At 44.2% G+C, this 14,313-nt stretch overlaps 1 protein-coding gene across 3 annotated transcripts in view; it reads left to right on the forward strand.

The window, feature by feature from the left end:
- The window catches only part of LOC113554586 (ecdysone-inducible protein E75), a 36,145-nt gene extending 22,218 nt beyond the window's left edge, over window positions 1–13,927 (forward strand). For 2 of the 3 annotated variants that reach the window (XM_026958495.1, XM_026958496.1), the window contains exons 2-7: window positions 2,395–2,483; window positions 6,275–6,419; window positions 10,176–10,417; window positions 11,234–11,452; window positions 11,579–11,753; window positions 11,887–13,925. In XM_026958495.1, coding sequence (XP_026814296.1) covers window positions 2,395–2,483; window positions 6,275–6,419; window positions 10,176–10,417; window positions 11,234–11,452; window positions 11,579–11,753; window positions 11,887–13,559 — 2,543 coding nt within the window. In that variant the 3' untranslated portion in view covers window positions 13,560–13,925. Of the gene's footprint in view, window positions 1–2,394; window positions 2,484–6,274; window positions 6,420–10,175; window positions 10,418–11,233; window positions 11,453–11,578; window positions 11,754–11,886 lie in introns of all 3 variants that reach the window. The other variant, XM_026958494.1, reaches the window with a different exon arrangement.
- Window positions 13,928–14,313: the final 386 nt, after the last annotated feature.

The following is a 14,313-nucleotide window of genomic DNA, read 5'->3' on the forward strand; positions in this document are numbered from 1 at the left end:
CTGCTTTACGCCTAGTTTTTGTTTTTGTATTACACCGACATAATATATCATTTACATAATAATATGATATGTTAAAATATAAAAATAAAACACAAAAAATACTTAAAATACTGCAAATGAAATTTTAAAAAATTGGTCGCCCCGTCCAGTCCACGAGTTATCGAACAATATATATATTATTTACTAATAATAACGTGACACCGTTAATAAGATCTTAAATACTATTATATTACGCGTGTACGGTGTGTACACATAATACACTACCTATACATGTATTATATTATTTTGTAAATTATTATTATTATGCGTGCGCGCGCGCGTATTGTCTGACGGTGGCGTATAACTGGGCTGCGGGCCAATTAAAATATATTATAATACTTCTTGCGCGCGCGCCTCTCATATACGCGTGGTACAAGCGGCGAATTGAGCGATTGAGCGTTTGAGCGAGCGGTGCGCACCGTTTGAGAGTTGCTTGACCCGAGCGCCCGGCCGCCGGGATCAGTTCAACGGCCCACAACTGGGTCATGACTGTAACCGTGTCGCTACTTACGTAACGGCCTCAACGGCGGCGGCATCGACGGCGTGCAGTAATATTAGCGGAGCACGCGTTTCGCTCGCCCGCCGTACAATTGGTGGCGCTCTGGCCATTTTTTTTTATTATTATACATAACCTGTACTGCTGGTGCAGTCCACCGCCTCTTCTCGCTACTACTGATCTCGAGCCGTTGTAAAATTCGTGTGATGATAATGGCAATATTTATTTATTATTTTACACAATGACGGTACGTCATAAGGGGGTGGGGGTAGAACCAGCCCCTTAAAATAAATAGTTTATTTTTTTGTTTTTTAAATTTCCACCGCAGAGCACAACAGAATCGAACAACAGTAGTTTTGCATCAACGTCGTCAAATTATTATATTTTGCACATTCGTTACCGAGCTTATATGATGTAGGTTGTATTAATATTGAACACACTTAAAGCGGTAAAGCGATAGTAGCGATTGGAACACTACGTATTATTATTATGGATCTGTGGCAAAAACATCATTGAATAACAATAAACAAACCGACCAAACGATTGACGGGTGGGGGGCGGCGGGCGGTGTGCGATTGTAGTGGGGAATTCGCTGAAATTCTAGGACTAGTTGGCCAATGCTAGGTGGTCGGCGCGAGGGGTCCGGAGAAAGTGCAACGGCCTCTCCTCGCGTAACACAATGCTAATGGGTTACGGCAATCTCAGGTTATCGAACTGCCGCTACCGCCGCCGTATGTGTAATTTTATTTATATATTACCATTATTATTATTATTTTATAATAATAATAATAATAATGTGACACACATTTCAACAGGCGTTCGAAGGACAACCCTAAAGATTTTCGGTCACATCGAATACCACTATATACACCAACTAGCTCCGCCGTTAGTTTGTCGGTCCGTTATGTGTGCGCGCATATAGTGTTTTGTATTATTCGCCAAACGCAATTATAATATATAATACAATAATTAATATTATAATGGGTCAACGGCATTGTATAGGCACATAATCACACACACTATACACGCATATACTACACGCGACACGCCAGTCATCACGTTAAACAATATATTATAATGTTCCGCATTTGTAAATTTATTTGGCACTGCAGTTGTCATCGTCGCCACCGGACGTTAACCCGGACGACGACCCGTTTTCCGAACACAATATACGCATATATTATCCCCGACGCGGACGTATAATCGACAATCGTTGTTATTATAATATTATACATTAAAATATACACCGGACGAAAAAATTGAGACTTATATTATTGTATTATGATAGTTTGTGAGTTATTCGCGTACAGACTTAAACGCCCAGCGACCGCAACAGCAGCGGTTAAATATCCTCCGACCTTCGGGCCACCGGGTAACTAAGTCAAGGTCGATGAACCCGTGCACCGCCCGTCCGATCGCCGTGGGCGTGAACGGCCCCGTCCGCCAGCGCCAATCGGAGTGCAGCGGCGGTGGCGGCATCCCTCGCGCCACCTCGACACTCAGCCACCCTTTGGTCATCGAAACACCCTCAGTGTTCGATCGTGAGGTGTGTGACAACGACGGGTCAACGATTTCCGGACAGCGATTATAATTTTAACGGCCGCGTTTTTATGTTATAAACAAAATAATCGATACGCGTTTTGGTTGCGCAATGCTGGACACGATAATAATCCGACGGGATTTGAATGAAATTTCCGGTTAGATATTTTATAACTAATATGTATTTATGATAAAAAAACGGCAAAAATTATTTTTTTAATGTTGTCTGCTGAATAACAGTGTATCGATAACAATTAAAATTATGATTGTATTAAAAAATAACAGCGATGTTATAATTTTTGTTTTTTTTCTTGTTTCAGAATTTGACGGCGACACGGTACTGTGCCGAGTGTGCGGCGACAGGGCGTCCGGATTCCATTACGGCGTACACTCTTGCGAGGGATGCAAAGTGAGTACACATTCACGCATAACAGCTATATTTAATACATTTATTATACTTAGTATAATTATACCAAAATTCACGTAACACGTTGCGTGTATCATGTTATATATTTTTGCGCGTGCGAGTATAAATATATTAATAACAATAATATACACACACACAATAGGTGGATAGGTTTTTTGAACTCTACAGTTCGTCAAACTCGAGGGGAAAGTATGTATATATATACTTATATTTACGTCGATAGTGGGAGAGGAGTATACGCACAAATAGTGTTTTATGACAGGAAGAGGAGGACGTGATGTAACGGATAGCGCGTGCTGCCGCGTCTTTGACGTCAGCGAAAGTCCTAGCTCATTCGGACCGGTCTACTTTCTTCTTCACTTTCTTCCGGCGTAGCCGCCTCCGTTGCGGTAGCGGCATCAGCGTTCACCGTTATAATACCTATATATACTCGACGGTGCAACAAACCTGCAGTTATATAAATATATATATCATAACAATAAAAATAAAATATAAAAACCACTCGTTTCCGCCTGCTAGATTGTATATGTGTTCATAAGTATATATAATATTATTATAACATGCCGTAACTTCCTTTCCGAGAAATTTTTTTTTTAATTTCATCGAAAAATTAATTTATAGCGATCCAGTAAAGCCCACGGGTCTCCGAGTGTTCCGTTGTAAGCTCCTAGTCCAAAAAACAATATACGAAACCAATAATAAAATAATTATTATTATTGCACGTCGCGCGCTCCACGGTGTTATCTTGCCGGCGGCTTTTTGTTATATACGCTCGGCGGTCCATTGTCTTTTGTTCGCATTTCTCGTGCACATCTATATAATAATATGCTATATACATATATTACACATTTGTACATGTATATTGCATTACGTCTTCACGGAGACCTATACCCACAATTTTGTACCGTTATCCCAGCGGCGCCGCACGCGGTGGCATTTTCGAAGGACACGTTGTCGTTACATTATCGTCCTGTCGCGTTCCTCGTACATTACGGGATCGAGAACAAAAAACAAAAATAAGGGTTGACATACAAAAAAAAAATGCGCGCGAGCACCGCAAACGGCGGGCGGTCAGTTCAGGGCTACTTTATCATCGTACAAGCCACGCGTGCTTACAATACGTATGTGTATGTGTATTATATATTATAATATTACAACTACTTGTTGTCACTGACCTCGTCGGAGGTCCGGGGGTTGTTTCAGTGAATCCCGTTAGCCTTTTTTATTCTTACATATACACAACAAATATCTATTATATATATAACGCGCACACGTTGTTGTGTTGTTGTCGTTGTTGTCGTTTAGGTTTTTGTGTTCCGTCCCATATAACTGTAAAAATTCGAGTAGAGTGATTTATATCACACACAGCCGGACGACCGAGGATATTATATCCTTCTCCCTCCCGCACTCGAGTACGGTCGTTTTTGTTATATTTGCTGTATTTTTTTTTCCACTTAACGCTATTCGTCATCCATATTCGTATTAATAATATCGTAATATATGCGATGTACGCACTTGTTTATCGACGACGTTCTCTCGCGTGATTCGGAAATCCCCGGGAGTTATGACCCGGCCACCACCGCCGCCGAGTGCGTTGACACCGCTCGGTGCGCCGCAACCAGGGCGGACCGGGTATTCGTGATGAAATTAGGCCGATATGACGTCATAGGCCAATGACTTTTCGCCAGGCCAACAAACCGCACACACTCGCACGTTTTATATTATAATATATTATATTACGAATGTGCTGTATGCATATAAGTGTATGGTGTTCTATTTGCATGTTTATCAAAATGGATCTGTGTAACAGTTTTTTTTCGCAAAATCCGTTTTCAATCGTCCACAATCGATGACGACGATTGCTGTTTTTTTATCTCTGAAACTTACTCGCCTATTATATTCGAGTGGTTGAACGGTTTATTATTTAATTTTTACTATTTTGGTTTTAGGTCAATTGTCAATTAAATAATAAAAAAAAAATAAAACGACTGGCTCGTCGTCGTTCCCCACGCAACATTAAAAAAGTTATATGCATGTTATATATACACTATACATACCTAAATATATATAGTGTTATAATATGAATTCATCATCGCGTTTTGTCCTTCGCATATTTTTTTTTACGACTTTAGATAATATTATCCCCACGACTGACTAAATATTCGTGTGTCGTTTGACCTGTCATATAAACATTATCACGTTATGCCTGCTCGTATGTACGCAAACAATATATAATATACAATTTGCACAATTTAAATTTTTTAACGCTCTAGTTTCATAGTGATTTTGAACACGCATGCAGTTTATATAGGTGCGCAAATATTATAAAACAATATTATCGTATATCGTTTATACACAGTGATAAATGTAAGGCTATGGTATAAACGTGTGACACCGAGTTCATTGATCGAATACCGCATTTATCGCACATATATAAGTATACACCACTGCATGCATTCTAATGCCCATAAAGTGGTGTAGTATTATAAGTGTGCGGTCAAACAAACTGCTGTCAAAACAGGAAATGTTAAGGTATACACATAACATATTATAGTATATATCATATATACACGGGTGGAATGGGGCTTACGTTATTTTCATGTATTTACTTCAGTCGCATTAGATTTTTCGACAAATGTTATTATTTCACGGCATGTTCATCGCAATACAATAACGGATAACGAGATAACTATGTTAAGTCACCCCTTCCCTGGTTTTTCGCGATAAAAACTCGTACACATAGTGTTGTTGACTCCGCTGTTCAACTATATTGGATGTATATACTCGCGTGCCATTGAGTGGGGATGCTGTAAAAAGGTTACCTATATTTATATTATATATTTGCAGTATTATAACGCGCACCGTTATGTACTTTTACTTGTATATGTATACGCACAAATAAGAATATATATATATATATATATATATAATAATAATATTGTGAACCGCCACCAGCTCTCTTCTCCCCACCACGAGTACCTATATTATAATATACCGCGGTTGCGCTGCATCTTCTGTGCGTCATATAACGGGCCTTGTCGACTTGCAGGTATACATAATATATATATATATATATAGGTACGTGTGCGTGCAGTTTTTTGCACCCGCGCCCGGTGGGAGTCATTCCTCCCGCCGCCGCGTTGTTTTCTAGACGTTATTATAACAGAGCTGAGCCGCATAATATAATAATAATAAAAATATATATTTTTACTGTGGTGGAGGTGGTGGTGTTACGGCGGCAGCGACGAGTTTAACGTACCGCAATTGGGTCATCGCAGCCGCCGCCGCCGACGTCGACCGGCAGAACCGTCGCGCAAGCCAACCGGAGTAGTGTGGCGCGTATATTACAATATTGTAGACGCGCCTGCAGTCGCGAGCTGTTAGCGTTGGTGATTGTGTGTGTGTTTAAAAGTGTGTGCGAAAAAGCGGCGAAATTTTTTTCTTTTTACGATAGGTATATCAAGTCTCCTCGCGATCACCTTTTTTACACGCTCGAAAATTGTTGCTCATATATAGTATAGTGAAAAAAAAATCTATCAGATAGATTTTACGCCATTATTTGTTAATGTTATAAAATATACTCGCACGTAATTATTATATAATATCATACGCTCATCAAAATGCCGCCAATTTGTACGGAAAAAACGTCGTCTGCGTGCTGGCGGTGCGCCGGCGATTCCGGCGCCGAGTCCAGCGCGGGGGACACGGACGATTCCGACTGCAGCACGACCAGTTCGTCCAATAACTATACGTCGACCACCGATCGGTTACAGGGTTTTTTCCGCCGGAGCATCCAGCAGAAGATCCAGTACCGACCATGCACCAAGAACCAACAGTGCAACATCTTGCGGATCAACAGGAACAGGTGTCAATATTGCCGACTTCGCAAGTGCATCAGCGTCGGCATGAGTCGAGATGGTGAGCATAATAACGATGATAATACAATATTACTAATTATAACATATAACTTAAAAAATTACCATATACACTATATACATTTACGAGAACCCGTCTGCCCGGCTATACATACGCCTAACCTTCAGCTATTTAAAATTTTAAATGTACTCATAAATAGTGTCTAGCTTTCATTAATATAATATGTCAATTGGACCTTTATAATTTTCCATGACCTATACCTAGCAGCGACCTAGTCGCGATTATAAACCGTCGAGTGTGATTTTTAAGCGTCACCGAAATGACGTCTCATATTACTATTAACTAAATCATAATATTAATTATTGGTCTTTGTCATCTTGTCAATAATGGAATTACGGGTTTTGCATAATATTATTATGTGCACACATTTTGCGACACGTACATATATTTCAACAATTTCGGCACACTCGACGATGTCATATCGGTTATACCGAATATAACGTCACATATCATTATATTTGTATGCTATAACACACATATACATAGTATGTACGTGTATACTGTTTATAATACACAAATACATACATGCATACATACATGTATATACATATATATATATATATATATATATGCATGTATCATGTATGGCCGGTCTATCTGTCGCTCAATGTGTGTAGTATAATAATGTGTGCGTGTGTGTGTAATCGGTCAATGACGTAACGCAGCCGCTGAGTGGTTTATTATGCGCATACACAAAGAACGGTCGCAATGACCTGTTTTTTAGCAGTTCGTTCAACTCTCGATGTCGATGGCCGCCCCATTGCTCTCCCGCCAGCTCTATACTGCACAACAACCGCCGTCGCCGATACTGTTCACTCGGCCGGTTCTATTAGATAACAACGATATGTTTTTACGACAATGCCCTTACAAGCCCACATATATTTTCGATTGAAAAACCTCTGATTTCGAACACCTCCGGATATTAAGAAATATAATAAACAATACCGTATAGGGGTGTTTTTTTCAACAGAATAATGTAGGGTTGAAAAAAATCGTTTTGAAGTTGGGGATGGAACTTTTTATTTCGATAAGTGTTTGATAGCAAAAAAAAAAACAATAACAGAAAGGTATACTAACAACAATAATAATAATAACTGTCGTTTCGCGTCGAACGGCGGCGACCTCTAGCGGCCCGGCGGCGCGACACCGTACGCCTCGGGCCGGCCGCCAGATGGCAGTACCGGTGTGCGCCGTGGACGGCGTAAAAAAATTCGCGATCCGCGATTCGATCCCATAAGAATAATAGGTATCGATAACACGACGTACGAGATCGTACACGACCGCGTGGGCGTGTTCGGAGTGTTGGTAAAATACGAGGACGGTAACGAAAAGCGACACGACAACGGCCGACCGACTGCAACGACACCCGTAATAGTGCATAACGTACCCGACTGTGACCGACGCTATTATAATACCATTATCAGTGTTATTATTCCGAGTTACCGACCTTGTGCGCGCGCCCACAACAAGTGTACGCCGCCGCCGCCGCGCTATCGGTCGACCTCGGCAGCAATAATGTTTAGCGAGATAAACTCGTATTATTTTTTTTTTTTTTGCTCGGCGCTCTCGTTCGAGACGACGACGACGACGACGCGGCCTCTGTGCGCGACAACCAAATAATAGCAATAACAATGTGATATCGGAAAACGACACGCGGGTCCGAACCGCCCCGGGTGACATGACGGTAGGGTCCCGGTCGAGTTGTCGTGTTGTTTGTTGATATTATTTTTATCATCGCGTGTCGGCGCACGACGCGGTCGCGGACCTGCGAACGCGCGGCGCGTCGACGGACGTTCGTCGGTCTGTCCACCGCCGAAAGGTGTCGGCCGCCGTACCGTGACGGCGTGCCGGGGGGGACGGGAAGAGTGTCGTCTTTGAGCGTTTCGCGCTCGTTGCCGCACGCGCCGAGTACCCAAGTTCAAGGGTACGCGATCGACCGAAGCGTGTATTTCACCGCGCGGCGGCGGCGGCGGCGTCGTCGTCGTCGTCGTGGTTTGTTGGGCGAGTGGGTGGAGGGGGGCCGTGCCATCTCGTACCCGCCGCCGCCGACCCTACTCTCTTCTCGACGAGTGTACAACACTGCCGCCGCCCGGTCCCCACCAAACGGGCGCCGCCGAATCGAACGCGGTGGCGGACGTTGGCGTGTGGCCGTGAAACGGGCTCATTGTGATCGTGAACCGCGTACGCTCGTCCGGTCTCGTCCGGGAAATGTCGTCCGTCGTACGCCGAAACTTGGTCGCGTCGCGCACCGCCGGCAGTGTTGCTACCGCGTGATATCGGTCCGTGCGAATTTTTTTTCGTATTTCGTTTCGGCATTTTTCACTGCGCGCCACAATGACAGACAATTGTTATGTGCAACCGTCGTCGTCAGCGAACTCGGGATAATTGCGATTTTTCGTAGTGCCATTTTTTGTTCGTTCGCCGTGTTCGAGTACGGTTTACCTATTATATATTATACGATAACAAAGTGTGTGTTTAAAAAAAAAAATTGTTCGTTTCTGTTTATCGTCGTATTTTTTTTTAACACTATTATACCAAAATGAGTAAAAACGCGTCCATCCTAAAGGACATACTCTGCAACGGAGTCGTACGTTACTCCAATAACGCCCGTACGTATTTATTTAATATCTGGTTTGATTGTTTTATTTTGCGCCGCCGTTATGCGTAACCTTATTTTACAGCCGTTTCGGCATTGACAACACACGCGTTTCGCGGCATTGTACACGAAAAATGTGCACGCTCTCGTGTGTTTGTTTTTTTTTTTTGGGGCCACAGCGCGCTTTCGTCGCGAGCGCACCGCCGCAGTACCGCGCGTCGGCGGTTAGGTCCCCTCCCCGGGCTCAACGTTATAGTTGCGCGCGCGTTCGTGCGTGTTATCGTACGCTTACTTTCTAGTCGACCTCGGTAAAAGTGAAATTGTGTACCAATTTCTCTCTCATTCGCGCCCCCACGAGAACGACGGCGACTGCGACGACCCAAATCGCGTCTCGGGAGAGTCGCGTGAAAATAAAAAAATAACAGAAAAAAACCGACACGAATGCGCTAATATATATTTTATATTATTATTATTATTATTATTGTTGTTTGACTTTCACCGTCGCGATTTTTCTTCTCCTCGTCTACTTGGTTTTCGTCAACTCGCGCCCACACATAAACACGCGCGCGCGTACATCACGCGGTTTCGTCGGCTGTCCGGATCGATTCGCTCGGTTCGATTCAAGGGCATAACGAGTCAAGGGCAAATATCTACAACCCCGTGGGTGGTACGTTTGAATATGCGCGCGCGCTCGCCCGTGTGTGTGAGTGTGAGTGCGGTTGATTGCAGCCGCCGCCTCGAAAGGGACAGTGCGCAGGATATTTGCCCGGCACCTGCTGCTACCGCTACTGCCGCCGCCGCCGCCGCCGCCACCGTTGCTCGTTTCGTGTGTGCAGCGCCGACGGCGTCCGTAGAGAACAGTGTAACATCCGCGCGCGTACACGACGGTCGCATCATCATGTTGGCCAAATGCGATTCCACGACAAAACGTACGAACGACTGACCTGGTTTTTTTTTTCTTCCCTCTGCCTACTTTAATTCTTTTCGTTGAAATATTACTTGTTCTCGCCGATTAACTGATACATACAATAAAATTACAGAACTAAAAAAAAAAAAAAAATGAAAATTTATAACTGTTTTTGTGCGCTTGGTTTTGATAAATATTTTTCTTTCTAAACGGACCGTGTTTTTCTGTTTTACAGCTGTACGATTCGGCCGTGTACCAAAACGGGAAAAGGCTCGTATAATGGCCGCCATGCAACACAGCAGTAACTCCAAAAGCCAGGAGAAGGCCGCCGTGGCGGAGCTTGAAGACGATCAGCGACTCGTTGCCAGCGTAGTCAGGGCGCATCTAGAGACTTGCGATTTCACGTCCGACAAGGTCGCGCCTACGTTGGCCCGAGCCCGCGAACAGCCAAATTACACCTTGTGTCATCCGACACTGGTGAGTTCACTATACAATAATTATCATTATAGTTATTTCATACAATAGTAGAACACTAGTACAACTGCGTTATTTAAATTAGATTTTATGTGTACGTATTTTGTTACGTTATTCGTACGTGTACCTAATAATATCGTTCGCGTTCAGGAAGAACCTTGGCGACGTGTTTTGTGCATTAATCAACAAGGTCTGCTGGTATGCAAACGTTTGTGTACACAGCTCGGTGTTTACAAAACTATACATTTTTTTAATAATTTATTTTACATTGCCGTATCATGTTTTGCGTTGAGTGATTTTAGATCCATTTATAATTCAATTCAAATTTTTTTATTTAGCTTAAATTTTTTTTTTGAAATTTTGTCGTTATTTTAATTTTCTCAGCTACCACCGCGAGTGATAGAGTACAGCGAATTACCAATTTCTCCGCGTTTCGTCCTTGGCCTTGTTGCCACCGAAATTTCCTAAACGACTTTATAATTATTATTATTTTATTAACTGCTGTAGCGCGGGTGACGCACGCCTCTCACGCACGCACTCTCGCCCCTCCACGAAACATTTTTCCGTATGCACCACGGTGACCAGTGGCGATCGCCGCGGTTCAAACGCCGTTGTGTTCCGCTTGAGCGCGATGGTGCAACCCGTTTGAAAACCCGATACTACTCTCTTATTATTATTATCGTTTTGTACATACATATTGTAATCTTTAATAACGTTGTCGGCCTTGACGCGTACCTGCCACTATCAAGGCCACGATAAATATAATAAATCATTGCACCTTTACTCATCCTACACCGTCTTTTTCTTTTCCATGTACAGGCTTGCCCCTTGAACCCGAGTCCACGACCCGTCACCGGACAACAAGAACTGTTGAACGATTTTTCGAAGCGATTCTCGCCGGCTATACGTGGCGTGGTCGAGTTCGCCAAACGTATACCCGGTTTCGGGCTACTCGCCCAAGACGACCAGGTGACCTTGCTCAAAGCCGGCGTTTTCGAGGTGCTACTAGTTCGCTTGGCCTGCATGTTCGATTCTGAGGTAAGTTTTTTAGTGATTGTGGACCAATCTATACTTATACTTATAACCGTATAATGTATACCTACGTGTACCTGTGTTGACGGCATGTATTGACCTCGATTTTTCTTTTTTTTTTGTTCTGCGCAGTGTAATAGCATGGTGACGCTCAACGGTCAAGTGTTGCGCAGAGAGTCGGTTTGCGCATACTCCAACGCTAGATTCCTCACCGATTCCATGTTTGAGTTTGCCGAGAGGTTGAACGCAATGCGACTAAACGATTCGGAAATTGGTCTATTCAACGCCGTCATCGTGATCGCTGCCGGTAAGTGTCGATCTATCCTTATTCTCTCGAACACGAATGACGATTCTTTTATTAAATTACTTACATATTAAATGTTTTGGTGGAGACGTTTTTTTCTAAAAGATCGTTTTTATTATTGTCTTTTCAAAAACAGATCGCCCAGGCTTGCGCAATATCGAATTCATCGAACGTATGCACAAACAGTTGAAATGCGCGTTGCAGTCGGTACTTATGCAAAACCACCCGGACCGACCTAGCTTGTGCCAGGAACTGTTGAAGAAAATCCCCGACTTGAGGACGCTCAACACGTTGCACTCCGAAAAATTGTTGGCATTCAAGATGACCGAACAGCAAAACCAACTTGACCAACAGCAGCAACAACAACACCAGCAGCACCAGGACACCACCACCACGACTTCCATCGCAGCCGCCGCGGTCCAACATCATCAAAGCATTCAAAACGTCGGTGGCATGTGGAGCCTAATGATGAACGGCACCGACGACTTCAACCGAAAGAGCCCGGAGGAGGCTGGCTCGTCGTCGTGGTCGGACGAGACCACTTCCGTGGAGGACATGAAGAGTCTGGCCATGTTGGACGAGGTCAAGAGCCCACTGGGTTCAGTGTCCAGCACAGAGTCCGTGTGCTCGGACGAATACCACCACGGCCCGAGCAAGCACGCGGCGAGTGCTCCTCTGTTGGCGGCCACGTTAGCCGGGGCTGTGTGCCCAATCAGGCGGCATGCGGCCGCGCCGTCGGACGAGCTACACCACCAAGTGATCGTCCGGCCAATGTCGTGCCGCCGGTATCAGCGGAAACAGGATTCGCCGACTGACTCTGGCATTGAGTCGGGCACGGAGAAGCTGGACAGACCGATGCCGCACAGCGCGCCCACGTCGGTGTGCTCTAGCCCGCGGTCCACCGTCGAAGACGCCATCATGTCGGCCGACTCGCACCATCCGGCGGCCATCGAGGACATGCCGGTGCTGAAGCGCGTGCTCCAGGCTCCGCCGCTGTACGACACCAACTCGCTGATGGACGAGGCGTACAAGCCGCACAAAAAGTTCCGAGCTCTACGCAGCGCCAAAGACTCGGCCGAGGCCGAAGCCGTCCGACCATCTGTGGCGACTACCGTCCACAACAACAGCACCCTCCTCGACCACCTCCAACAAAATCACCACCACAATTCGCCGCAACTGCACCATCACCTCACGTCGTCGTCGTTGTCGAGCACGCACTCGACGCTGGCCAAGTCGCTGCGCGAGACGCCGAAGATGACCGCGGAACAGATCAAACGCACCGAAGACATTCACAATTTTATAATGCGCGAGGACACGGCGTGCAGTGGTTACCAACAACAACTACCGCAACAACACCACCACCACAACAACAACCAACAGCACCACCACTTACACCAACAACAACAAGCGCCGACCAGGTGGCAACACACGCCAGTCATAACTTCTGCTTTGGCCCAGAACAGCTGCAGATTATCACCGCCGCCGCCCACCAGCAGGTACGCGTCGTCAACGGTGAGCAGTGGCGGCGTTTTGGCGCGCGTCCTGTCGCCATCGTCTTCGTCGTGTGCGTCACCGCCGCCGTCGGCGCTGTCGATGGTCATGCGCCGCACGCCGTCGCCCAACGTTGTCAACCTCCAGGTGGGCATTACCAACGCAGCCGCAGCCGCTGCCGAGGCGGCGGCCGCTCACCAGCAGCCGCTCAACCTGTCCAAAAAGCTGTCCCCGTCGCCGACGCCCGCGTCCGCCGTTGGCAGTGGCACCACCACGCCACCACCTCCTGCTCCCGCTCAGGTGGCCATGGAAGCGTAAGCCACCCAAGCCCCGCCCACCACACTCCCCGTTGCCGTACGTAACCGCATCGACTCGATCTCACGAGAGTCAATCTCTAGACCAAAACACGAAAAATAATCAACAATTGGAAACAAATGGGGTTTCTATACGCAAACCAAAACAGGTGCGGTGATCGTTTTCCTATTTTAATAATTTTTTTTTTGTTTTAATTTTAATTATTATTATTATTATTTTTTTTTTTTTGTGGCAATAAATTCAACTTTGTGTACATATTACTATAACATATTAGGCCTTACGAGTTTAAGTTTAATTATATAATATCATAATATATATATATATATATATATATTTCACGCTTTTATTTTTCTTTCTCTCTATACATATATATATATGTGTATATATACTATCTTCATTCTATTCAATAATTATTATACAAACGTTTTTCGCGTAACTATTTTTTGAATTTACGAGAGAAATATTAAAACAAAAATGTACAAATTTATAAATCAACTGATTTTTTTCTGACGACGACAACCCGCGTGATATATATATCAAATTATAAAATATTTATGTTTATGTAGAAGTATAATTATATATAATACATTTATTATGAAAACATTTATTTTTTCTTTTTATTTTCAAATGTGATATACATTTTAAGGATCGCATTTGATTTTATTCTGTACATATTACATTTTACCGTGTAAGTTACAAATATGATTTTTTTTCCATCGTAGTTAGCTATGATATTCATCCTGGTATATAGTTATTA

Source organism: Rhopalosiphum maidis, chromosome 2, assembly GCF_003676215.2.
Source record: "Rhopalosiphum maidis isolate BTI-1 chromosome 2, ASM367621v3, whole genome shotgun sequence".
Taxonomy (NCBI): domain Eukaryota; kingdom Metazoa; phylum Arthropoda; class Insecta; order Hemiptera; family Aphididae; genus Rhopalosiphum; species Rhopalosiphum maidis.